This window comes from Leucopleurus acutus (assembly GCF_964270905.1).
Source record: "Leucopleurus acutus genome assembly, chromosome: 3".
In the NCBI taxonomy this organism is placed as follows: domain Eukaryota; kingdom Metazoa; phylum Chordata; class Mammalia; order Artiodactyla; family Delphinidae; genus Leucopleurus; species Leucopleurus acutus.
The window spans coordinates 64,815,059-64,840,447 of NC_139145.1; the positions used below are offsets into that span (position 1 = coordinate 64,815,059).

Below are 25,389 nucleotides of genomic sequence, written 5' to 3' on the forward strand. Positions count from 1 at the left end.
GCCCCCGCCGTAGCCGCCGCTGAGCCCACTGCCACCGCTTCTGAGGTAGGCGCAGCGGAGAGGGGTCAGGCCTCTGACTGCGCCCCGAGTCGCGGGCCGGCCCGTGGGGAGTTGGGGGAGGAGATGGGACGGGGAGCGGGTGAGGGCGAGGGGCCCAGAGCCGGGCCGGGGCAGGGAACGGGAGCGGCCCGCCAGGGCCTGGCGGGTCAGCGGCTGGCAGAGCAGGCCGCGCGGGGCGGGCAGGCGGCGAGCAGGCCCGGGCGGGGGAGCGGGTGGCCGGACATCCGGAGGCGCCTGCGGCTGGGGACCAAAAGCCCGCGGGGACCTTTGGGCGGAAGGGCACGGGCCGCCGCGTGGAGGCCCGGCCCGCCTTAGGTCTAGGTGACCTTCCTTGGAGGCGACCTCTGGCCCTCGATCCCGCCAGCGCGGGTCGGGCAGGGACCCGCCCGCCACCTAAGCTCGCCGGGCTGGGCTCACGGACCCGTGCGGGCCACGCTGTCGCCTCGGGGATGAGCTCATGTGACGACCGGGGTCCCGCGCCCCCGGCCCTGCACGCCCTGTCGGGTCCACGCCCGGAGAAGCTGGCTTCCGTCACTGCCTGCGCCTGCCAGCACCTTCCGGGCGGAATGGGAGGCTGACAGTCGACTTAGGCCGCAGGGACCAGGGCCGGAGCTGGGGGCTGGGCAGAAGGTTAGGCCTTAGAAAAAGAGGTCCCGCGGGTAGTGATGTGGCCTTCTTGGCCTTAGGAGGGATTCCTGCCAGATTCGGTTGCTCATTCATTCATCAAATGCAGCGGTGCCTTCACGAAACTGCTTCCGAGCCCTTTGGATTTGAGGCACGCAGCATTAGTGATTTGTCCAAGGTCACACAGCCGGGAAGATACTAAGCCTCTGTTTTTTCATCTGTAGAACGGGAGCAATCATACCTCTTCTTCATTGGGCTTTTGGGAAGAATAAAATGAGTTGATTAACTTCAAACATTCAGAACAGTGCCTGGTAGGGAGAAGGTCTGGGCAGAAACCTTGACACTTACCCTTGAGGCTTTTAGGGGAGGATCTAGCCCATCCCCTGCAGACTATTTTGCTCCACGTGGTGCTCTGGAAAGGGTTCAATAAAGGTGGTCTCTGTTATTTTAAACATTATTATTAGGCATTTGTGTGCCGGGCATTGAGTAACTTTCAGGGTAATTTAAAAAACCTTTAAGTTTACAGACAGGATCAGGCTGGAGCAGAAAGTTGAATGTGGGTTCAGACCTGGGCTAAGCCTAGGCCTGTTCCACCTGAGGCCCCCAGCCCCTGGACCAGCCTCACCTCTCCAGAGGAGATAGGGAAATGAACACCTCCTTTGCCTAATGTGCTGTAGGCAAGGGCAGGGCAGACTGCCCAGGGTCTGCCTTCTTTCCACCCCAGCTCTGGACTGAGTTCCTACAGGGTCAGGCTTAAGCCTTATACAACTTGGTTTTCAGTGTGTGGGGTGGTGCCACCTGGCAATACTAGGTACTTGAGAAGGGTCTGTGGGGGTGAATGTACTCTTGCTGACAGAAGGATAGTTTTCACCATTCCAGCATGTGGCTTATAGTAGGTGCTCATTAAGTATTTGTGGGATTATTGAATGGGTATATGTGGTGGCTGCAGGCCCAGACCATAGTCCCTTGATCTTGGACATCCTTTTTGAGGGACACACGTCTCATTCACTTTCAGAAAATAGCCTTGCCTAGCAGAGAGTCACAAATAAATAAAGGGCTACAAGGGTGTGTACAGCCCTGGAACAGTGATAGGCAGAACTGTTGCCTAATTTGAAATAATTGCTTTGAACATGTTATCCTCATTCTGTGACTTTCCAAGTCCTCTGGGAAACTTGTTGAACTGGTGTTTCTGGGCTTGCAGGGCTGGGGGTGACACTGGTGAAGGGGATTCTCCTAAAGCCCTTGGGCCTGGTGCCTCTTCCTCTCAGATGGTGAGGGGGTCAATGGCTTCTACTGGAGTTGTCCTGAATAAAGTGCTTGAGCCTGGGTATGGGGGGCTGCTCTCAGTCAATTAGTTTATTTCTGCTATTCTATAGGCAGGGGCTGTCTGTAGACAAACAGAGGGGCTCAGGGGGACCATATAGTGAGGATTTGCCTTTGGGCCTCTGGCCCCACTGGACAGTAGGCACACGTCGACAACCACCTCCAAGATGGTGGTCATGGGGAACATTCACCGCCACCTTTACCGGTAAGGTGCTCCCAAAATCCATTTTGCCCTTGATGGGATTTCTCAAAGTGTGACATCTTTGGTAAGAGAGAGGCATGTATGGCTGAGAGCCAGCCCAAGCCTGCAGGCAGCCCCCCAGGGTGCTCAGGGGCTCCCCTCTGGTTGCCACTGAGGAAAGGTGATCAGGTGATCAGCTGGGCCTGGGCACAATCCTCCATTTCACTGCCTGCTCTCAGAGGGGTGAGGGTAAGTGAGAATCTTAGCCCTTTACCCAGAACTCTGCTGGAAAGAGTCCAGGAGTGCAGATTGAGCTCATATAACACAGCTCTGACATGAGCCATAGGGTCTAGTTACAGGCCAAGTTACTTTCTTGTTCCTCAGTTTCTCCACTCTAACTGTGATCGTCATCATTACAGTCATTCTTTATTGAGGGCCTGCCCAGCACTCTCCTGGCTGGTTGACGTATGTATTATGACGTTGAATCCACTGTCCTCCAAGCTCTGGGAGAGAGGTACTGTCGTTTCCATTTCACGGGTCAGGAGACTTGAGCACAGAGTGGTGAGGTAACCATCCCAAGGTCACACAGCTCAGCAGGAACGGGGTTGGGATTCAGGGCCTGGACTGGCTAGCTCCAGTGCCGATGCTTTCACACTGCAGTTGCCACTCCAAGGGGCCACTGTGAGGAGCTAATAGATTTGAGTGCCTTTTGAAAGGTAGAACTTGCTATTCAGAGCGGCACTGTTACCCTTTTACACTGATCAGAGGGAGCATGTGCATGGCTGGGTATAGTCTAGCTGTCAGTGGACAGCAGTCAATGGAGTTACCCTGTTTGTTGCGAGGACAGTGGCACAGGGTGTTTATCAGGAGAAGGGTCAGTTTTCCGTGGGATGAGGTAGGAGGCATTCTTCCAGTACCTGGCTGGACAATATTCAGCTAAACAATACCTCATTATGGTTGGGGAGAACTCTGGACCCTGTGGTTCAGGGTGACCTTTCGGCAACCTGCACAGCAGCTATAATTAGGATAAGAAATATATAAAATGAAAATCTGTAATAAGTTCTCGCTGTGTTTGCTACATGTTTACTGGGTACCAGCCACTGTACTCAGTGCTTTGTACTAGCAATCTCATTCAGTCCTCAGAATGGTGCTGAGTCAGGGACTCTTTTCCTGTACTGGAACTGAAGAAAAATGAGGGGCAGATAGGTTGTGACTTGCCCAAGATCTCATAACAAGAGAGTGGTGGAGTAGGATTGGAACTCAGGTCTGCTGGACTCCCGAGTCTACCTGCCCAGGCACCGTCTATTTTATCTCCACTGGGTCAAGCCAGGCAGCGAGCAGGAGCCCTAGGTGCACCTGGGATCCAGACCTTGGCAGGCTGCCTGCCAGCCCCGGTCTTCTCCTCTTGATGGGTAGGTGGGCAGGCAGGGTGTCCCCAAGTCAGCTGCATTCTCTTGAGGCTTGTGGAAGGCTGTGCCGGTGGTGGCCCACCTCCCAGGGTGTTTTAAAATAGAAGCAATACCTGGAAAGCCCAGCTGCCCTGTGTGAGACATTCATGGAGGGGGGTGGGAGGACAGATGCACTGAGAGGACAGACCTACCAGAGTCTGGAGTGGATCTGGAGGGGCAAACAAAGAATGTCCAGAATAATGGATTGTGGTTCCACTGCCACTTATTGAGCCCGGGCATTGGCTTTGCCAGCATCCTGGAGATTCAACCAGGGCCCTTCTCCTGGGCTGCCACTTCTGGTGAGAAAGTGTGGGGTAGGGGTGTAGGGAGGCTCCTGATGGCGTTGGCCTCACATACTGGCTTTCAGAGCAGCTCTGGCCTCCTGCGGGCGAAGTTTCTTTTCCTGGTCCCCAGAGTTAGGAGTAGTTGCTTTTGCTCTAATCCCTGGCTGGTCTGATGCCCCTCTTATAGGCTGGCCCAGTTCTGCCCTGACAGACTACCTAGAATGGTGTTAGAAATAGCAGAGCCAAAGGCTTTCCTACAGTTCTCCCTTCCTAAGGGGAACCCGGGATGGTGATGGTGAAGGCGATGATTGCTGTGTTGGTTGGGTTCCTTGCAGGAGTCAGATGTACACTCCCATGGGTTAATTAAAGAAAGCGTGATGAAAGGATCATCTGCAAAGGTATGGGCAGAGTGTGGGGGACCTGACAAGGGGTGTGGGCCCCTTGGTCCTTTAGAACAGGAGGGGGTCCTTTGGCAGGAGCTGTGGCGTTGGGTAGAGGAAAGTCACTGCCCACCTGAGGACCAACAGGGAGGCAGCCTGGGGGATGAATACCCCAATTGCACTCTCCCATCTTCTGCTGGTGCCCCCTATTTGCTGACCCCAACCCATAGCTCACTGAAAACAGTCCATAATGATCAGCTCTTGGGGCACAGAGCAGGACGGAGGAGGAAGGTGGATCTGGAGGGGCAAACAGAAAATCTCCAGATTAATGGATTGTGGTTACACTACCATTTATTGAGTACTCACTGTGTGTCAGACATTTCTGCATGCTCTATTTTCCTTACTTAATCCTTGCAGCAACAGTGGTAGCAAGGCACTATTGTTAGCCCCATTTTATAGATGAGCAAAATGAGACCCTAGGAGTATAAGTGGCTTGTCCAAAGTCACACAGCTAGAACGTCTGCCAGGCTCATAGCCCCTTCCATTCGTCACTGTGCCCTGCCACCTGGGTACTCGGATGGGTGGAGAAATGCCATGGCAGGGTGGCTCCTGGTGTTTAGGTCCTAGCCCAGTTATACCCTTGCCATTAAAAATGTTGTCTGTTGACCCACTGGGTGTTCCCTGTGTTCAGAAAACTTTTCCTCTCCACTGTTGCTGACTCAGCCGTTTGGACCCATGGCCACCCTGCTCTCTGTATCAGCCATTGCAATGGTTGCTGGCTTTCTGAGAGCACCAAGGCTCCCCTGCCTGGATCCTTCTGAGGGAGCTTCTGCAGAGAAAAGAACATGCTTCAAAGTGGGGGTTCTGGGGGGTGCTTGGTGCGGGGAGCCAGCCCACTCTTCTCAGTGGCATCTGAGGGCTGCCCTGCCTGTGCGATAGGCAATGAAAGACTGAGAGGGAGGAAGGAGGCTTTTGAAAACGTGCCTCAGGTGACTCTCATGCACACTGAAGTTAGGGAGCTCTGCCCTGCTCCTACCTTCTGGGCAGGGTGGCCAAAGCCATCAGTGGTCACCTGAGGGTAGAATGTGCCCCCCACAGGCCTTACCTGTTAACCCTGCCACCTCGGTGTGATTTGAATCTGTTCTTGGAACCAGTATAGACACTTTGATGGTTTTCCCTTCTGGCACCTCTGCTGCAGTAGCCTTTTGGAATGTGACTTGTGGCATCATGAATGCAGCGTGGCTTAATTTTGAACACATTCATTAGGTTTTTAAATTTTCTGTCCTTAGTTTAAAAAAAATTATCAAGTACACAAACAACTTAAGTGATTAAGTAGAATCAAAAATGAAAATCCTATTTTAACTTCACTCCTTTCCTAAACCCCCTTTCCTTTCTAGAAGCAGCTCCAAGGCAGCCACAGTTTACAGGTTAGCTCATGTCCTTCCCTTTCACATGCTTTTCCATCCATTCACAAATGTGGAACATATAAAGATGCATATGTAAAATGGTTTTCCTCCAATCACATGGAATTATACATTTTCTGTGGCTTGCTCTTTTCATTGAACTATTATCATAGGTAGCTTTCTATGCCACCACGTAGAAATCCACCTCATTCTTTTTGATTACCACATGGTATTCCTTAGTTTGCAAGCACCTTAATTTTTATTCATTTGTTTCCTTATTGGTGGACATTTAGGTTGCTTCTGGGTTTTGTGTTAAAAATAACCCTTCAGTCAGCATCCTCCTGTATACATCTTTGGGTGCCTTGGGTGCCACTGTGAGTGTGTTCCTAGCAGTAGAATTGCCACTAGAGTTACTGCGTGTTCACTTAGGCACTGCCCACCAATGGGCTCCTCAGGGGCTGTACTGTACGTAGTATTCCTACTTGGGGAGAATGGGAGTGATCATTTTCCAGTGCAACAGTAGATATTGTCATTTACATTTTTGAGAATCCATTGGTTGAGTGAGCTGCCCAAACACAGATGTGTCAGACTTTCTACTGTGGCTCTGTGAGGCCCTTTTAATAAAGTCTGCTTGGCTCTGATGTCAGAAGTGGCAGTACTCTCTTCTGAAGGCGCTTGGTTGGTCTCAGCTTGAGTTCAGCTCTCCTTAGGCCATTGTGGCGGTGGGGCATGCTAGTTGTGCGTCTCCCCCCCCATCCCTGGTGATGCCGCAGTTTCCCTGTAGAGGGAGCTCCTGCCTACTGGTTACGTTGTCATTTACTTAGTCCCTATTGTCGGATACTGTTTCCTTTTTTTTTCTACTGTAAAAATACTTTGATGCTTACTGCGCGTATACTTATTAAACAGACAGTGCTGTCAGAACACCCTGCTTCATGCTCAGCCTCTAGAAGCTGAGTTTCTTCTTTTTTTTCTCTTTTTTATTGAGGTAACATTGGTTTATAACATTGTTTCATGTATGCAACCTTATATTTCTACTTTTGTGTGCACTACAGTGTGCTCACCACCAAAAATTTAGTTTCCATCCATCACGATATCAATCCCTTTACCCATTCCCACCCTCTCCCCTCCTTTTTCTTTCTGGTAACCACTATTCTGTTCTCCATATCTATGTGTTTGTTTTGGTTTGTTCATTTATTTTGTTTTTTGTTTATTTATATTCCATATTTGAGTGAAATCACAGGGAATTTGTCTTCTCCATCTGATTTATTTCATTTAGCATAATACCCTCAAGGTCCATCCGTGTTGTCACAAATGGCCAGATTTCATCTTTTTTTTTTAATGGCTGAGTAGTGTTCCAGTGTGTGTGTGTGCGCGTGCGTGCGTGTGTGTGTGCGCGCGCGCGTGCGCATTATCCAGTATTCTCCATTATCCATTCATTATCCATTCATTTGTTGGTGGTCTCTTAGGTTTTTTCCATTTTTTGGCTATTGTAAATAATGCTGTGACGAGCATAGGAGTTCACATGTCTTTGCGAATTCGTGTTTTCATATTCTTTAGATAAATACCCAGAAGTGCAACTGCTGGCTCATATGATAGTTCTAGTCTTAATTTTTTGAGGAATCTCCATGCTGTTTTCCGTAGTGGCTATACCAGTTTATATTCTCACCAACAGCGTATGAGGGTTCCCTTTTCTGAAGACACGTGGGGTGGATGCTGCAGAGACAGATGGGGAGTGATTTGGAGCTGATTGAGGTGGTGGGAGGGGCCAGGACCAGGGTTCAGTCTCCAGGTCAGTGCAGGCAGGGTGTTAAGTGAGAAAGCAGAATGCTGAATTCTCTCCCCATCTAGTCCTGTTCTGAGAAAGTGTGGATGGCAGTCATTGTTTTTACATTAAAATTGTTTTTGAAGCAGGTGCTGAGAACTGTGCTGGGTGCTGTTTGCAGCTGTAGGAAAGCTGGGCTTCTCAGAGAGGCAGAGCTGCTTCAGTCCTGTCAGATAAGTGCAGCAGGAGACGAGAGGTGGGGAAGGAGGAAGACTCCGTGAAAAGCAAAAGGGGAAGCTACAGCCACACAGCCTTTGGTGCAGGGGAGTCAGCGTCTGGCCCCCCTTGGTGGGTGTTACCTCAGGGCCAGGAGTGGGTTTGGCTCCACTCAGCTCGTGGCTCCTGTGCATCTTCCTTGCCCGCTGCTGCGCTGGGGATGCAAGGAGAGCCTGGCCTTATGTGAGCTCCCTCTGCCATCCCACCTCTCCTGTCCTTGCATGGTAATCTCCTCAGTGGCCGCTTTAGGGTGATTTTTGCTGTGGGTGGAGTGTGTTTTGACAGTTGGCTTTGCTTTTCAGTTTTGGGGATTAGGGATAAGCAGGGGCATTTGGGGAGCATTAAATGATGAGTGTTCTGACTTTTTCCTGAGGGATGGACCAGTCCAGACGTGAAAGCCACGTGTGCCGCGTGTGGTGAGGCGGGTCCTGGAGCCAGGGGAGGGTACTCGGGAAGGCCCTGACCTCTGAGGTACAGGAGGTCTTAGCTGACCCGGAGATATTGCCACTGGACTGCTCTCCCTGTCACCCGGCTGGGGCTGAGTTTGTAGCCCAGCTGGGAAGGGGACAGTACTGAAGAGGGGTGTTCTGTCCACTGATCACTGTTAGCAATCGGTGTGTGTGTGGAGAATGTTCTGGGCCCTTTGCTGAGATGTTTTGCACGTTTCCTTGGGGCTCTGTTACCTCAGCCTTCAGTCCAGGGTTGTTTCATTGCTTCTCCTGGGAGGGGCCCAGGCCCATCTGTGGCTGGGGCGTGTGCCTAAGGCAGAGAGTGTTTCTGGAGGACCTGGTGGATGGTTTCCTGGTTTGTCCCTGGGGTGGGTGTGCCTATGGGGTTCATTTGGGGTGGAAGGGGAGAGGGGAGAGAGCCTTGAAAGAGCCAGTGGGAGCAGCCTGAAATGGGTCTTCCACCGTGTTCTTTATGCCCTGATCCTAATGGGGACTGAGTTGCCCATGGTTCTGGCCCGATCATGTGTGAGAAATACAATAACAACAGCAACAAAAATAGGAGCACGTAAACAGCTTACTGGGCTGCTCCTCTCTGCTCTGACACAGAAGGGAGCTGGGACAGAATTAGCAAAACCTCTGAAAAAAGTAAAATAGGACCAGGACCACAGTTTTATAATTTAAAATTGTGCAAGTTTATAGTTTTTTAACATTATACTCATTGGTTTTTTGGGCTCCCTGCAATGTCTTTGAAGTTGAGGCTTTGGTCAGGATGCAACTTCCAGTTGTGATATTGTTCCCCTGAGATCACTTGCACCACTTTTCATTGGGTTCCCATTTAACCAGGAATATGCCATGTGGGTGTTAATTTGTGTGAATACATTTATATGTGACTTTAGGTGAGGTGTATGCAGTTTGGTAATTTAGGTATGCTGTATTTAAAATGGATGGAACCGTCCTTGGGTTAATTGAATTTCTGGCTGAGGCTAACAATTTTGGAGATGGAGAAGATGTAGGAGATGGTGCTTTCTCGCATTCCCCTCTCCTCCTGGGTGGAGCACAGAGTGTGTGCCATCTGGATTAGGGTTTTAATTCTGTGTACATAATGTATCAGTGCAGAGCCTCCCAGCAGCGCAGTGTGGTCCTTAGGGCAAGGACTATTTGAAGTTCTTGCCTTCCTTGAACAGCGAGGTGTTTAATAAATGCTTGTTGACTGACTTAGTGATGTGCATCAATCCCAAGTAGTACTTTGATAGTTGGTTTTAAAAGTCAAGTCACATTGAAGCTCAATAGATGTTTATTTGAATTAAATTTGGGGGGGATGTGGTTGCATTTCCTTCCATGTGAAGAATTGCCTAGTTAGGTAGGTAGGTTTTACTGTTTTCTCTATGAGGAATATGATACTCTAAAAGTGGGTTCCCGTAGCAAAGGTTTTGTGAAAAGTTGGGTCCATTCTGACACATAGTAGATACTCCATAAATATTTGTTGAATGAATGAAATCAGAACTGTATAGAAAATACGTTGCCATGTATTTAATGTCCTAGCAGTTGATATTTTGTCAGAAGATTTGTTTTATTGGCAAGAGTCCTGCAGTTCAGTAAAGTAGCTGGCTTATGGGACTGTGTCTTTGCCAATGAATTCATTTAGAAAATATTGACTGACTCCTACCATATTCTGGACCTGTGCTCAGTCCTGGGGATGCCTAGGAGAAGAGGTCCAAAGTCAGGCTGGTCTGCTGTCAATAAAAACTTACTGGGTGTTTCAAGCTCTGGCCACAGAAAGAAGCAGGAGATAGCACAGTCTTCTTTGTCCACACCTGGGGGAATAAGGTATGTGGAACTCAGTGCTGATGATTTTTATTGGTGGAAAACTTACCAATGTGTTTATTCTGGTGGTTCTTTTATTATAGCAGAAGATGGCTGTGCCTCCCACGTATGCTGATCTTGGCAAATCTGCCAGGGATGTCTTTACCAAGGGCTATGGTGAGTGTTGCATGGAGTGGCCTTTCAGCTCAGAAACTGGGTTGGCATGTTTGGTATTTTACCCATTACAGTTTGAGAGACTTGGGTCAGTCAGCTCTCAGAAACTTCATGTCAGGGAAAAAAGATAAGCCTTCTGTGGCTAGTGAAGCAGTTTTGGTTGTGCACCCAGTACGGGTAGGCTTGTGAATTGCTGCAGACAAGTGGACATTCTTGTTTCTTCTCCTAGGCGGGAGCAGGTCTGTGGATGCTGCTGCAGTGGAGTGCGGCTTCTAAATTTGGAGCTCGTCTTTAGGCATGTGCTCACGCTGTCATGCACCCTTTTCTCAGACTCCACTGGGAGTGCAGGTGGGGCCTGTGTCTGTTCTGCCTGCCACTGTTCCATGGCAGCCGGGCTCCACACACAGAGAGGCAGGCAGCAGTGGAGACCGGTGCCCTCTGCACTCATCTCATTTTTAAACAACCTAAGGGAGGCAGAGATGCTGCTCTTGAGTTAGTTATTTAACCTATTAACAGTTACCATGTTCTTTCTTTAGGGTTTGGCTTAATAAAACTTGATTTGAAAACAAAATCTGAGAATGGACTGGTAAGTTGTCTGCCTCTATGGAGCATGGATATTTATTGTAGATCAATAAATAATCAATAACTTCCGTCTGGGTGGCAAACAAAGGGACTTTTCTGATTGTGGCAGCTTGTGGTTGTCACATTCATTGCATCCTCTGTGGCATGGGTGGTCCAGGGGAACCATGTGACTAGGTCCCCAGTTCAGCAGCTGTTAATACTCATAGGAATATGGGGCAGGCCTCAATTTTATTTTTCCTCATGTTTCTTATTTCAAAATTGACCTGTGTTCCATACCACATAATTATTGAAAAAAAACCCCAAAGCTTAGTAATCCCTTTTAGATTGTGAATTGTTGGAAGGAGGAAGTTTTGGGTAGAATTACTGCAATGTCAGCTTTAGCTCAAAGCTTTTTCTCTGTACGAGCCTGGAGGTAGGACAGAAGGAGAATTGCCTTCCTGTCCAGACTAGAGAGTTACAGGGGAGGAAGGAATCTTTCTCCTGATAAAGAATTCCCTGAAAGATTCCTTTAATTAGCAGACTCCATCTGTACTTCACATATCTAACTGAATTATAGAATGAGCTTTTGCACCCACACATTCAGGGTCTCACCTCTTGCATAAAGGAAAGTACAGTGCATTTAGGGGTGGAGCAATGCAGAATGAAGTGCTGGCATGCAGGCTGTGACTCTCTTCTTTCAAGGAATTTACAAGCTCAGGTTCAGCCAACACCGAGACCACCAAAGTGACGGGTAGTCTGGAAACCAAGTACAGATGGACCGAATATGGTCTGACGTTTACGGAGAAATGGAACACTGACAACACACTAGGCACGGAGATTACCGTGGAAGATCAGGTAATGGTCACTTGTGAAAAGACACAGTTTTATTAAGTGACATCGGCTGCCTGTCTTGTGACTAAACCTGTTGGTGAATTTCTTTTCTGTTCAGCTTGCACATGGCCTGAAGCTGACCTTCGATTCATCCTTCTCACCAAACACTGGGTAAGAATATCATCTGCTTTCTCCATAAGGACCTTTAGTGGTGTTTCATAGTAAGATTTAAGATTCATTCTGTGCTGTTTGTTATTGTTCTCCTGGCCTCAGCTGTGGAGGCTGCAGGATTTCTGGTCCAGTAATGCTCCATTCCATGTGAGTGAGGCGGCTCACAATGTAAGTGGCCAAGGCTCTAGGGCAGCAGGCAGTGTTTGGAAGCAAGGGCTGCTGGTCACTGTTGCCAGCCCCATTTTTCATGCTGGAGGGCCTCTTCCCTAGCTTCCTACTTAGGGACACTGAGAGTATGTGGGCTTAATTGCAAGGTGGCTCCTGAGACTGCACTTTCCTGCTTTAGGCCCTCCAGTCACAGATAGATTAGGCTTGCTGGTTATTGGGCACGTCAGGAGGCAAGAGGGCATGTTGATCTGCCTCAGCTCCTGGTGCTTTTCAAAGTGGCTGGAGGGAATCAGTCTCTTCTAGAACACTCTCTTGTTTTTTTCCATTCAGAGCAGTGGGTCTCTAGGCCTGGGAAGGTTGTTTTGCACACTGATGACAAGGCCAAGGGCATGTATTGAATTTCATTTCATAGTTTTTTTAGTTTTTAAAAATTGTGGGGACTTCCCTGGCAGTCAGTCTAGTGGTTAAAACTGCACGCTCCCAGTGCAGGGGGCACAGGTTCAATCCCTGGTCGGGGAAGATCCTGCATGCTGTGTGGTGTGGCCAAAAATAAAATTTGTGGTAAAATACACATAAAATTTACCATCTCAACCATCTTTTTTTTTTTTTTTTTTTTTTTTTTGCGGTACGTGGGCCTCTCACTGTTGTGGCCTCTCCCATTGCAGAGCACAGGCTCTGGACGCCCAGGCTCAGCGACCATGGCTCACGGGCCTAGGCGCTCCGCGGCATGTGGGATCTTCCCAGACCTGGGGCACGAACCTGTGTCCCCTGCATCGGCAGGCGGACTCTCAACCACTGCGCCACCAGGGAAGCCCTCAACCATCTTTAAGTCTTTATTTTTCATGACTCTGACACTTTCAAAGGTGATTGGCCAATTATTTTGTAGAATCCTTGATTTGGATTTGTCTGATGTTTTCTCATGGTTAAACTCAGGTTATTTATTTATTTATTTATTTTTCAGGTTATTTATTTTTGATAGCTGTAGATAGGATGTTGTGTTCTGTCCATCTTGGTGCATGACATCAGGGGGTATATATCAATGCGCCTCATTACTGGTGACGTTACTTTGGTCACTTGTTTAAAGTGGCGTTTGCCAGATTTCTCTGTAAAGTTACTTTTTTTCTCTTTATAATTAACAAGTATCTTGTGGGGAGATGCTTTGAGACCATGCAAATATTCTAATTTTTATACTTTGACTCACAAATATTAGCATCCATTGGTGATTCTTGCCTGCAACAACTGTGTTTGGCAAATGGTGAATTTCTTTCTTTTTTTCTTTTCAATTTATTTTTTTATATGTTATTTATTTATTTTTGGCCGTGTTGGGTCTTTGTTGCTGCACGCAGGCTTTCTCTAGTTGCAATGAGTCAGGGGGCTTATTGAGGTGGCTTCTTTTGTTGCAGAGCATGGGCTCTAGGTGCGTGGGCTTCAGTAGTTGCAGCACGTGGCCTTCAGTAGTTGTGGCATGCGGGCCCCGTAGTTGTGGATCACGGGCTCTAGAGTGCAGGCTCAGTAGTTGTGGTGCACAAGCTTAGTTGTTCTGTGGCATGTGGGATCTTCCTGGACCAGGGCTCGAACCCGTGTCCGCTGCCTTGGCAGGTGGATTGTTAACCTCTGTGCCACCAGGGAAGTCCCCCAAATGGTGAATTTCTATTCCCATCATTCCTTCTACATTTATTAATTGGGATTTTACTGAAAGGAAGAGCTCTTTCTTCTCCACCTTTTATTTATTTGATCAGTTATCTGTATCAGTACGGATTCTTGGACATTTATTTTATTCTGTGGATTGTAATCCATTACTATATTTTGTTACTCATATTGTCCCAGATATGGCCATTGGGAGCCTTCAAGTTGACATCCTGTGTGCTTTTGACAAGCCCCTGTCGTTTTTTTGGAGCACTTCTTCAGAAAGTGTACTTGTTCTTCCCTAGTCCTGCTATCAGCTGCTTCTCTGAGGAGCCTTTGTTCCTTTTATTGAAGAATGGTGTTTAGAAACTAAGACTGTGGGTACAAGATGTACTCATTGCTACTGGGTATTTGAGGAAAGTTTTGATGACTCGATGGAGATTGGAAATGAAAGCTGACTTTCCAAAGTGTCTGAGGGGTACAGCCTGGGAATATCCTGGCTTCCTTTAAAGAGGTAAGCATATACCACATTTGGATGAAGCTGCAGACAGACCTCATCAGGGGACTGGCACCCACACTGAGTACTTACCACAGATCAAGCCAGCTTGTTAACCACAGATTAAGAGTATACCTCTCTCAGGTGCTGTCAAATTAGCACCATTATTTAAATAGCTTTAAAAAATCCCAATAATATTTGAAAGAGGAAAAGCTCCAAAGGCGTAGAATGCTGCCTTAGAGCCAAGCCTGGAGAGAAACCTAGTCACTGCCCCACCAGTGCCCTTTCCCTGGGGACCTGGTGCCTCTGGCCAGAATCCAGTGGGGTGGCATGTGGAGGCACTGTGTAACTGTCCAGTGTGGCTTGTGCACACCACTGGTCAGAGGCCCTGGTACAGGTGTCACATTTTGTGTCAGCAGCAGCATTTTACCCAGTGGTTAAAAGATGCCTAATTTCTACATGTCTTGATTTCCCCTTCTTTCTAAATGTCAGCCTCTGAGCAGCTGTTTTTTTCATCAATCATCCTACCCTGCTTGGTGCCAACTGGATACTTGGTCATAACCCAGGTTTCTTCCTCTAAAGAGCCGGCAGACCAAAATAGGTTTATTTTAAGTTTTTCTTATTGAGAGTTAGTTTGATTGTCACTCCTTTCCTTCAAAGCTTGCAAAAATGCACAGAAGCAACTTGAACAAAAGTTGTAAGTTTCATTGTCACTAGGGAAGGGTGTTAACTTTATTTTCACCTATGACCTCTGAAATTCTGACTCATTGGAACTTGGAGTGTTTAATCTTTAAATTTTTTATTATGGAAAATTTCAAACATGCGAACGAATACGGAAAAGCATATTATACCTTCATCATGTTCTCATCACTCAGCTTTAATAATTATCAACCCATGGCCAATCATGTTTTACTTACACATCCATAATCAACCCCTCCCACCCTCAGATTATTTTGTAGTAAATAACAGATATCACATACTTTCATCTGTACATATTTTCATATGTATCTTTAAATAAGTTTCCTTTTAAAAAAAGCATAGCCACAGTATCATTACATTGTGAAAATTAATCATAATTTCTTAATATTGTCAAGCCTAGTCTCTTCAAATTTACATGATTTCATGAAAACTTTTTAGAGAATCAAAAATTGTCCGTGCAAAATTGTAAAAATTGCTTCATATGGCTCCTAAATCTTAGTTTTTAGGTTCTTCTTCTGTTTTTTTCCCCTTGCAGTTTATTTGTTAAAACTAGATCATTTGTCTTCTAGAATTATATATAGAGTAAATTTTGCTGTTTGCGTTCTGTGGTGTTGTTTAACTTGTTCCCCTGTCCCCCACATTTCCTGTGAATTGCTAAGTCTAGAGGCTTCATCACATTTAGATTCCGTTTTGGGGGGTGCTGAAATCTGCTTCCATAGGGAGGCACACAGAAGGCCTGGTTTTCTCTTTGTATGTTAGTGCCATTCATGATCTACTCATAAGGGGTTACGAATTGGTGATAATTCCACCTTTATCTTTCCTTCTTCATTTTTAAGCTGGAATATTTCTATAAGGAGAAACTTATCGAATCTTTGGTTATTTTGAGATATAGTTAGTATAGGAAAGGTGGGATACATGTTTGATTCCTTTCTTATTTACCCTTTTCAAAATAACAGATTGATCCTCTAGTCTCTAAAGATGACCAATGTGTGTGTGTCTTGAGTGTCATTATGAGTTCATAGATTTAAACATTTGATGTGCTTCAGTCGCTGCTGATATTATTCTTGATGCTTATATTGTCTCATATTTGAAGCCCTTGGGAGCCTGTTTTTTTTTTTTTTTAAATATATTTACATATTTACTTATTTGGCTGCGCTGGGTCTTAGTTGCAGCACGCGGGATCTTTTAGTTGCGGCATGCGGGATCTTTTAGTTGCGGCATGCAGGCTCTTAGTTGTGGCATGTGGGATCTAGTTCCCTGAACAGGGATTGAACCTGGGCCCCCTGCACTGGGAGCATGGAGTCTTAACCGCTGGGCCACCAGGGAAGTCCCTGTGGGAGCCTCTTCATCTTAGCTCTCCAGTCCTTTTGCCCCAACCTCAAAGTCTTTGATAGCTTTGATAGATGCTTCAAGCTCATTTTGCACCTTTCCTGCCCCAACCTGTAATCTGCAATTTTCTGAGGAGTGCTGGTTCCTTTTAGGAGGGAATGGTATTTAGGGCCCCCAGTTTGGGTGCTGGGGATGAAGCTTTAATCTCAGTGTGAATGAAGCTGGGCTGGACAGGGCTGTGTGGTCCTTGAACCTTGAAGCATATCTGGTTTCTCCTGTGGTGTCTGCTGAGAATGTTTCTCGCTGTGGAAGATGTCCATTTTGCAGTTGAATGACAAACAATCAGGTGAAAATAGTCTAAATTTTATTTGATAGATGTGATCTCGTCTCTAATGCTGACTTTTGGTAAAAGTCATTGTGATAATATATTTGCAGGTGACATGAGTCACCTGCCTTTCCTGAGAAATGCTGGGTCTTGAGTAATAGTCAAGGGAGGCACTATCTGGCCGTATACGCAAATCTGGGATCAGCAGACTAGACCTGGGATCTTGTCCAGTCCACCAGGGCTTCCTGGCCCCCTATGACTGCAGGGCCCCAGGTTCTACCTCACTATCCAGTTCTCTGAAATATATATTCATTGGGATCTCATAGATACTGAATTAAAAGCTATCTAACTGTTGTATTTACTTAGAAGGGAATTAGTATATGTTTCTTTACTAAGTGAGCCACAAAGTAAGAAGATGACCATCTCTTTAAAAGCTGCTGTTTAGATAGCTGCCTTCATGACAGATGTATCTTTTCCACAGACTTGGAAAATAGCAAAGATGCATCTGTTTCATAATTACATGGTGGTGCTCTGCATAATGAATGCCTGTGTAGGCCACTGTATTAAGCACAGGGAGAGGATAGTAAAAATTACTTAGCGCTTCTTTTTCCAGCTTTTCTTGCCTGTGTTCTTGCTTCATTATGGTGGCGTTTCTTCATTATTCTGGATTCCAGTTGAAGAGAGGTTGTGTTCTGCCCATTGTGGCACAGAAGTTGCTTAAGGGAGATCTGGGGCCCTGGCTTTGCCTTCCTACCCTCCTATTCAAACGGGGATTATTATTTTTTTAAATTTGTGTCTCTTGGCATGCTTGTTGCAAGATGAGTTAGCTTCTGATTTTAATACAACTTCTTTTCCTCCAGGAAAAAAAATGCTAAAATCAAGACAGGGTACAAGCGGGAACATATCAACCTGGGCTGTGACGTGGATTTCGACATTGCCGGGCCTTCCATCCGGGGTGCTCTGGTGCTGGGTTACGAGGGCTGGCTGGCTGGCTACCAGATGAATTTTGAGACCGCAAAGTCTCGAGTGACCCAGAGCAACTTTGCAGTTGGCTACAAGACTGATGAGTTCCAGCTTCACACTAATGTGTAAGTGTATGTGAGTGTGTGCAGTCGGGGGATTGTTTACCATGATTTTTTTCTAAGCTTAATTTTTAATCACTGGGAAGTGAGTTTGTTGGAATCAGATGAGCCAAATGGCCTGCTAGTATTGTTCTTGTTTCCCACCTACCCGTTTCCTGAAGTGATGTAGTTTCTTACTATTCTGTGAACAGTAAATGTTGTCCCTGGTACACACAGAATGGCTGATCACTTACGGCAAGGGCATGATGTCAGTCCACAGGCGTGTTCCTTCCCTGCAGCTTTATGGACATTGGAGGGCCTTTCATTTTAGTTAACAAAATGGGGGTGGGGAGGTGTAGCTCTCTTTCTCTGTATACTGCCTGAGGACCAGCTTGCTGTGCTTTAATGAAATGTAGGCATGGGAGCCAAATTAGGAGTTGATTATCTCAGTTAAATACTGAGTGTCTTCTCTGCATGGCAGAACATTTAAAAGTTTATTAACTGGACAGTATCATGAAGGGAAGAGGAAATTACAGGGTAGGTTAGAGAGAGCCCTTTGTAATCAAACTTGAGGGTTGAAGCAGAGTGCTGATTTAGATTTAAGGGAAACAGATTTCATCCATGAAATCTCTGTAGACATGAAGAACTAAGGCATGGTGCAAGTTGGGTACAAATTTACCAAATTTCTCTCTTTCCACTAGAGGTCACTAAAGTGACTTCTAAAATTTAGAGACAAGTAAATGGTATTTGGGTCTAATAACATTGGGTCTAGTAACATTTCCGTAATAAAAATTTTTGAGGAATTTTTATAATTAATAAATTAATATAATACATTAATATAATAAATTAATAAAATTTGAGTCTTTTAAAACTAAAAAAATCACAAGAAAACTATGGAGATGGACAGCCCAGTGGTTGGGGGAGGAGAACAGGAAGGGTGTCACTTTGAAGGGGTGGCACAGGGGAGTTTGGTATTGGAACTGTTCTGTATCCTGGCTACAGGAGTCTTTGTATTAAAATTCATAGAAATGTTTACTGAAAAAGGTCAAAAAAGATACGTAAATTTAAAAAAGGTAACATGCAAAAAAGCCATAGGAAAAATATCACATGCATAGAAGTGTTTTTTAATTGAAAATTTTGGCTGACATGGAAAGTGCTTCCTTGGTTTGGAATTGGGAACTTGCACCAGTTCCAGGAAGAGCAATGACTTTTAGGTTTTACTAACCTGAGTTTCAAGATTTTTAATAAGTGGACATGGTTTATTTTTGGAACTGGCATGGAAACAGCTGACACAGCTAATCTGGGTTGCCCTGGTCTTGCAGAGGCCCAGGTGTGTAACAGGTGTTCTGTGTGCTTCATGTAGATGGCTTTTTTGTTTTTGTTTTTGTTTTTGTTTTGGCGGTACGCGGGCCTCTCACTGTTGTGGCCTCTCCTGTTGCGGAGCACAGGCTCTGGACGTCCAGGCTCAGCGGCCATGGGTCACGGGCCCAGCCACTCCGCGGCATGTGGGATCTTCCTGGACCGGGGCATGAACCTGTGTTCCCTGCATCGGCAGGCGGACTCTCAACCACTGCGCCACCAGGGAAGCCCTAGATGGCTTCTTTAAAACAAATTAATTAATTAATTAATTTTTGGCTGAGTTGGGTCTTCGTTGCTGTGCGCAGGCTTTCTCTAGTTGCGGCAAGGAAGGGCTACTCTTCATTGCGGTGCGTGGGCTTCTCATTGCAGCGGCTTCTCTTGTGGCAGAGCACGGGCTCTAGGCACGTGGGCTTCAGTAGTTGTGGCGCGTGGGCTTCAGTAGTTGTGGCACGTGGGCTCCGGTAGTTGTGGCTCACGGGCTCTAGAGCACAGGCTCAGTAGTTGTGGTGCATGGGCTTAGTTGCTCTGCGGCATGTGGGATCTTCCTGGACCAGGACTCAAACCTGTGTCCCCTGCATCGGCAGGTGGATTCTTAACCACTGCGCCACCAGGAAGCCCTAGATGATTTTTGTTTGTTTTTGTTTTTTTGCGGTACGCGGGCCTCTCACTGTTGTGGCCTCTCCCGTTGCGGAGCACAGACTCCGGACACGCAGGCTCAGCGGCCATGGCTCACGGGCCCAGCCGCTCCGTGGCATGTGAGATCTTCCCAGACCGGGGCACAAACCTGTATCCCCTGCTACGGCAGGCGGACTCTCAACCACTGCGCCACCAGGGAAGCCCCCTAGATGATTTTTTGTTTACAACGAGTTCCTTTGTGGTTTTAAGAGTTCAGTACAGGAAGGCAGTGTTGCTGGTTTTAGAATGTATTGAAAAATCTAATGTTTAAACACATTTAAGCCCAAGGAAATTTCCCCGTTTGAGTTAAAATCTATTATTTTTGACAAGCTGCTGTTTTGTAGCATGCTCAAGACTTTCTGAAGAAGTCAGGATTCTCTGTGAATCAGGTGGTGTCTATGCTCTTCCTGTACTTTCTGGAAGCACAGTGTCTGTCTGGCTGAATTTCAGGGAAAACTTAAGAGTTTAGAATGTATTTGATGAGCATCTACTTTAGGGAGAGTATATTAGTGAAGAGCAGAGTTTGCAATGAAACAGCAACAATTTATTCATGGGTTAGTGAGTTCTAAGCTCTTTGCTGGATTCCAAAGCGTATGGGACCTGCCTTAATAGTTTCCAGTGCTATTTCCACTGGAGACACCCAAAATGATGAGGCAGAACTTTGACATTGTATTTTTTTAAAATTTCTTTGTTTTATTTGTTTATTTTTGGCTGCGTTGGATCTTCGTTGCTGCACGCTGCCTTTCTCTAGTTGCGGTGAGCGGGGGCCACTCTTTGTTGCGGTGCGCATGCTTCTCATTGCGGTGGCTTCTCTTGTTGTGCAGCACGGGCTCTAGGCGCGTGGGCTTCAGTAGTTGTGGCACGCGGGCTCAGTAGTTGTGGCTCGCGGGCTCTAGAGTGCAGGCTCAGTAGTTGTGGCGCATGGGCTTAGTTGCTCCGTGGCATGTGGGATCTTCCTGGACCAGGGCTCGAACCCGTGTCCCCTGCATTGGCAAGTGGATTCTTAACCACTGCGCCACCAGGGAAGTCCCCTGACGTTGTATTTTTATGTTAAAAATGTTAGAGTGGGGAAGGGGATATTCCCAGAGGCTGCGGTCAGTACGGTGTGTTTGGAAGAGAGGAAGGAGTTTGGCTTGCTGGGTTTCATTCCATTTTTGAAAGACAGAAACATTTTGTAATGTAGCAAGTTGCTCCTTTCCAGATCTCACCAGGACCATAGATGTTGCAGCATGGGCCAATAGTATGCATAGGCCAACAAGTCTGAATAATAGGTTAAGCTCTCCTGTAATTGCTGTTCCTCCTAGGGCCTGGGTCAGTTCTGGCTGTGCACCCTCAGCAGTGGATGCAGCTAAGGGTGCTAAGGGTGCTGGTGCTAAGGGTTATAAGCTGCCTTCTGAGGAACATGAGTGGCCCAGACTTTCTTGCCATTTCTGGCTTTGTTCTCTCTTTCCATTTTTATAATAGAGCATTTATAAAAGTAATAACCTTAGCAGCAGAAGAAAGAAATCACTCAGAATCCAGAATCCCAGTGCCCTAGTTACTGCTTTTATTTTAAAGATTAATGTAGAAGCAAACTTCAAGTTCCATGCAGCCTGAGTAGTTGACTGAGCTGCCTCTGGGTGTTCCCAGTGATGGCTGAGATAGCCTTTCCCTTCCTCTGAACCTTCCTGACCCTGGTGTCTGTGCCATTCCTATCAGGCTTGCCGTAATTTGGTGCCTGTGTTGTGATCAGTTGAATCCATTTACAACATGCTTGTCCTCTGTTAGACTTGGTCAGCTCTGCCCAGCTCAGGTCGCCTTCCTGGGCTGCTTGGCATCCGTGCTGTGCTTATTTGCAGAAACGACGGGACAGAGTTTGGTGGCTCCATTTATCAGAAGGTGAATAAGAAGTTGGAGACTGCTGTTAATCTGGCCTGGACAGCAGGAAACAGTAACACTCGCTTCGGAATAGCAGCCAAGTACCAGATCGACCCTGACGCCTGCTTCTCGGTGGGTACCTGTGGAATCATGTATCTCTGAGACCTTACCCTGACCCTTAGGTTGGAATCCTTTTGGACTGATGGAATTCCATGCTTTGGCTAGAGATCTTCTCACTGTGAAAGGGTTCACAATGAGTAAAACGATCAGAGTAATGGTATTTACTGTGGCTGCCAGGCACTGTATGGAGACCATTATATGTGGCTTACTGTATTTAATTCTTATACAACCCATTTGAAATAGGTGCTTTTTTTTTTTTTTTTTTTATTATCCCATCCATGTTTTCACAGATGAGGAAATGAAAGCTTAGTAACTTGCCCAAGGGCAGGCAGGTGGTAAGTGCTGGGGTTTGTGTTTGACCCAGACTGCCTTGCTATGGAGCCTCCTTCTCTAACCAGTCCCTGTTCCATGCTGCAGACTGTAAAGGGGGTTACCTTGAACCTGAAGGTTTTAAATGTTCCTTTCCCCCTCAGTTTTCATTCTCTTGCCCAGCTCCTGTACTGCATATTAAGAAATCAGGCCCTGGCATTGGGTGGTTGGCATCTTGTCTTGCAGACCCTGTAGCATAGCTAATGGACCCTTGCGTTGCTGCACAGTTTTTGCGTTAAGTCTTGTTGAGCTCATCTCTGTTGTCACAGGGCACTGCCGGCTGTATCCTTTTTGGGGTGGAATGAGGAAATCTCATGTTGCAGGATGGTTTCTGGGCTGACTTGTGTAATTTACAGACAGCCTATTTTAAGTCTCCTGAAGTAGGAACTGAATTTGGCTTCCTTAATGTTAGGCACTTTAAAACAAAGGAAAAGGGGCCTTATTATTTGGAGGGCATGGGCAAAATGGAACATCTAGATGGGGCACTGACTGCCTGGAGGCCTAGTTTCCTGTTTTCTCCTGTGGGAGATGCTGCGTCTAAAAACAGCATGTGAGCAGGAAGACACACACCCTGGTAGCTCTGGCTTTCGCCAGGTGTTCTCACAGCGTGCGCTTGCTCTGCTCCTGACCTCTCCTTACTTCCCCGGAAAGGGGTCAGGGAGAGGCCCAGATTTCCCTACAACTCAGGCAGAAGAATAAGGGTGAAATTATTATCGACTCAGCTGCTTTATTGATTAATTTATTAATCAGCATTCAGTAAGTGCTGACATTTAAGTGATTGTCTAGGTTATTGTTTTGCTCCAAAAATTCAGGCTTGTCAGTGCCAAATTTTTTTGATTTTTGCTTCTCTTTTTCATGAAGAAAAAATTCGAACAATGTTTTGCTGTTTAAAAAAACGCTTTAAAACCCCATCTGACATTTGGTCTGTTTTTCTTTATCCCAACAAATACAAGAAAGTCTTTTATGTCTCTGGCCATAAATGAAGGTGTCCTCACCTGTTATAACTTAAAAATACAGACCTACTATGTATAAATGGAATTGGGCACACATACTGTAGGGAATCAAATGTAAATAATAACTTTCTTTTACTTGAAAATTGTGTTGTTTCTTTGCGTTACCCTTCTGAGACCTAGTTCCTAAATTTGATATATTTCATATTGAATTTAATGAATCCTATAAACAGAGTGGTCATGAAAAAAGAGAATTTGATACTGAAGTCCAGAGTTGGTTGATTAAAAAGCTCTTATTCAGTTTGGAGACAGAAATGTGAAGTACTTAACATTTTCACTCTCTTATCTTTTCCTTGACTAGGCTAAAGTGAACAACTCCAGCCTGATAGGGTTAGGATATACTCAGACCCTAAAGCCAGGTATGTGTTGGTTGTGTGAAATTAGTTCTTTGTCTTAAAAAAGATGTGGTGCTCGTTTGCTGCTTCATGTTATTGCTTGTAAAATGACTGTGTAGTACATTGTAAATGAGTGTATATAAAGTTTTATAGTTGACTGTTTGTAAAGGAGTTGCAGAGTCATTATAAAACGGTTGGCGAATAGGAGAAGTAGTAGGTAGGAGGAAAAAGGCCAAGGCTAACATGTATTACATTTTTGGTTATTTTCTTCCATTCTTTTTCCCAGTGTGTGCCTAATGCTTGATACTTATTTCCAGCAGGTTCTTAAAACCAGCCTATAAGTCATCCCCATTGTGAAATGGGTTTGTAGGTTTCCTCTGCACAGTTAGCTAGGCCAGTCCATAGTATGTTACAGCTACAGGAAATAATACCCCCTTGGGGTTAGTTTGGTCAGACTGGGGCTTTGAACCCTGGAAATCTAAGGTTACATGATGGCAGAATCAAGCTGTTCTAGAGAAAATAGCATTTAGTCGTGTGTGTGTGTGTGTGTGTGTGTGTGTGTGTGTGTGTGTGTGTGTTTGCATTTGTGTGCATGCTGTGATTGGGAGTGTAAGACCGTGGAGTCTGATTCGTGGTTGGGGTTTCATTTCAACGGGCTTTTGCTAAAGAAGTTTTCTGCATGGATTTTGTAGTGGGGATGATGAGAGGATGAAGGAAAGTGGATTTGGGTGAGCTATGGAGTCGTCATTATTGTTGCACAAGCTCATCCTCAGCTACCCAGTCATTAGTCGGATGGCGCTGAGTAACAGGGATTCAAGGGCCTGTGGTTTTGCCCCTGCTGATCACACTCAGCTGGAACAGGTTCTGGATCTGGTGTGGTGTCACCAGTGTGCTTCAGCCATCCTCCATTTGCTAACCTTTCTTCTCTTTTCTTTCCTCCCTCTCTCCTCCCTTCCTCTCCCTGACTTCTCCCCCTGCAGGTATCAAACTGACACTGTCAGCTCTGCTGGATGGCAAGAATGTCAACGCTGGTGGCCACAAGCTTGGTCTAGGACTGGAGTTTCAAGCATAAATGAATACTGTACAATCGTTTAATTTTAAACTATTTTGCAGCATAGCTACCTTCAGAATTTAGTGTACCTTTTAATGTTGTATGTCTGGGATGCGAGTATCGCTAAATATCATGTTAGACTTCCAGGTTAAAGATGATTCAGCTTTAGAGTGTTACCCTTTCAGAGGTACAGAAGAAACCCAATTTCAAAAAAGGTCCTTTCAGCTGTAGACTTGAGGGGGAGCTTGCTGGCCCCTCTAGAGATGTCAGGTTTCTTTTTTACCTAGAAATGGCTGCAAGTGGAAGTTGATAATTTGCAGGCACTTTGTAATTTGTAAATTCGTATTGAGTAAATGAATGAAATCGTGACTTCCTGAGAATTGAACCTTGGTTTCCTACCCTGATTGAGGAGAGGCTGTTGGATGGTGTACACAAACTCATCTGAAAGGGACTTTTTTAGGCAGGGACTTTTTCCACCCCAATCCGTCACCTCTTTTACACCAAAAGTAGTCTGCAGGGCGTGGTAGCTGTTTCTTTTGTGCCATTTTGGGGTGGAGAAGGTGGATGTGATGAAGCCAATAATTCAGGACTTAACTGTGTTTTTTCTCATGTTGTGTTTTTTTGCCCTTGCACCAGAGTATGAAATAGCTTCTAAGAGCTCCAGCTGCAAGCTGGGAAGAGTCTCTGTGACTGTAATCACATGGTGACAACACTCAGAATCTAAATTGAACTTCTGTTATATTCTCGCCACTCAGTTTATTTTTTAGCAGTTTAATGGGTACATTTTAGGGTCTTCCATTTTGTGTGGAATTAGTTCCTCCCCTTCAAATGCTGTAATTAACATCACTTAAAATAAAACTTGAATAAAATATTGAAACCTTATCCTTCTTTTGTTGTCTTTATTAATAGGAGTGTGAATAAACAGGACATATGTTTGGTCTTGTTCTTTGGCCCCTTGGTGTGGCTGTGTGTGTGTGATATTTTTAGTTTTCTATTGCTGCATAACAATTACCACAAATTTAGTGGCTTAAAACAACACTTAATTATTTCACAGGTCTGTCTGTCTGAAGTCCAAGCACCGGGTGCCTGGGCTCTCTTAAGTTTCTCACAATGCTGAAATTAGGATGTCAGCCGGACTGTGTTCTCATCTGAAGTTTGGGGTCCTCTTCCAGGCTCATA

The 25,389-nt window shown here is 46.0% G+C and overlaps 1 protein-coding gene across 1 annotated transcript; it reads left to right on the forward strand.

The window, feature by feature from the left end:
• Positions 1-25,092, forward strand: VDAC1 (voltage dependent anion channel 1). The gene is made up of 9 exons (XM_082837348.1): positions 1-45; positions 10,098-10,170; positions 10,704-10,753; positions 11,431-11,583; positions 11,678-11,730; positions 17,234-17,461; positions 21,307-21,457; positions 23,126-23,183; positions 24,140-25,092. Exons 2-9 carry the CDS (start codon positions 10,104-10,106, stop codon positions 24,229-24,231), a joined length of 852 nt encoding a protein of 283 aa, XP_082693474.1. The 5' UTR covers positions 1-45; positions 10,098-10,103; the 3' UTR covers positions 24,232-25,092.
• The last annotated feature ends 297 nt before the right edge of the window (positions 25,093-25,389 follow it).

Coding starts and splice junctions, on each gene's coding strand:
- VDAC1 (XM_082837348.1), top strand. CDS start 10,104: ATGGCTGTGCCTCCCACGTATGCTGATCTTGGCAAATCTGCCAGGGAT. Junction 11,731..17,233: donor TCCTTCTCACCAAACACTGG/GTAAGAATATCA, acceptor CTTTTCCTCCAG/GAAAAAAAATGCTAAAATCA. Junction 23,184..24,139: donor TACTCAGACCCTAAAGCCAG/GTATGTGTTGGT, acceptor CTCCCCCTGCAG/GTATCAAACTGACACTGTCA.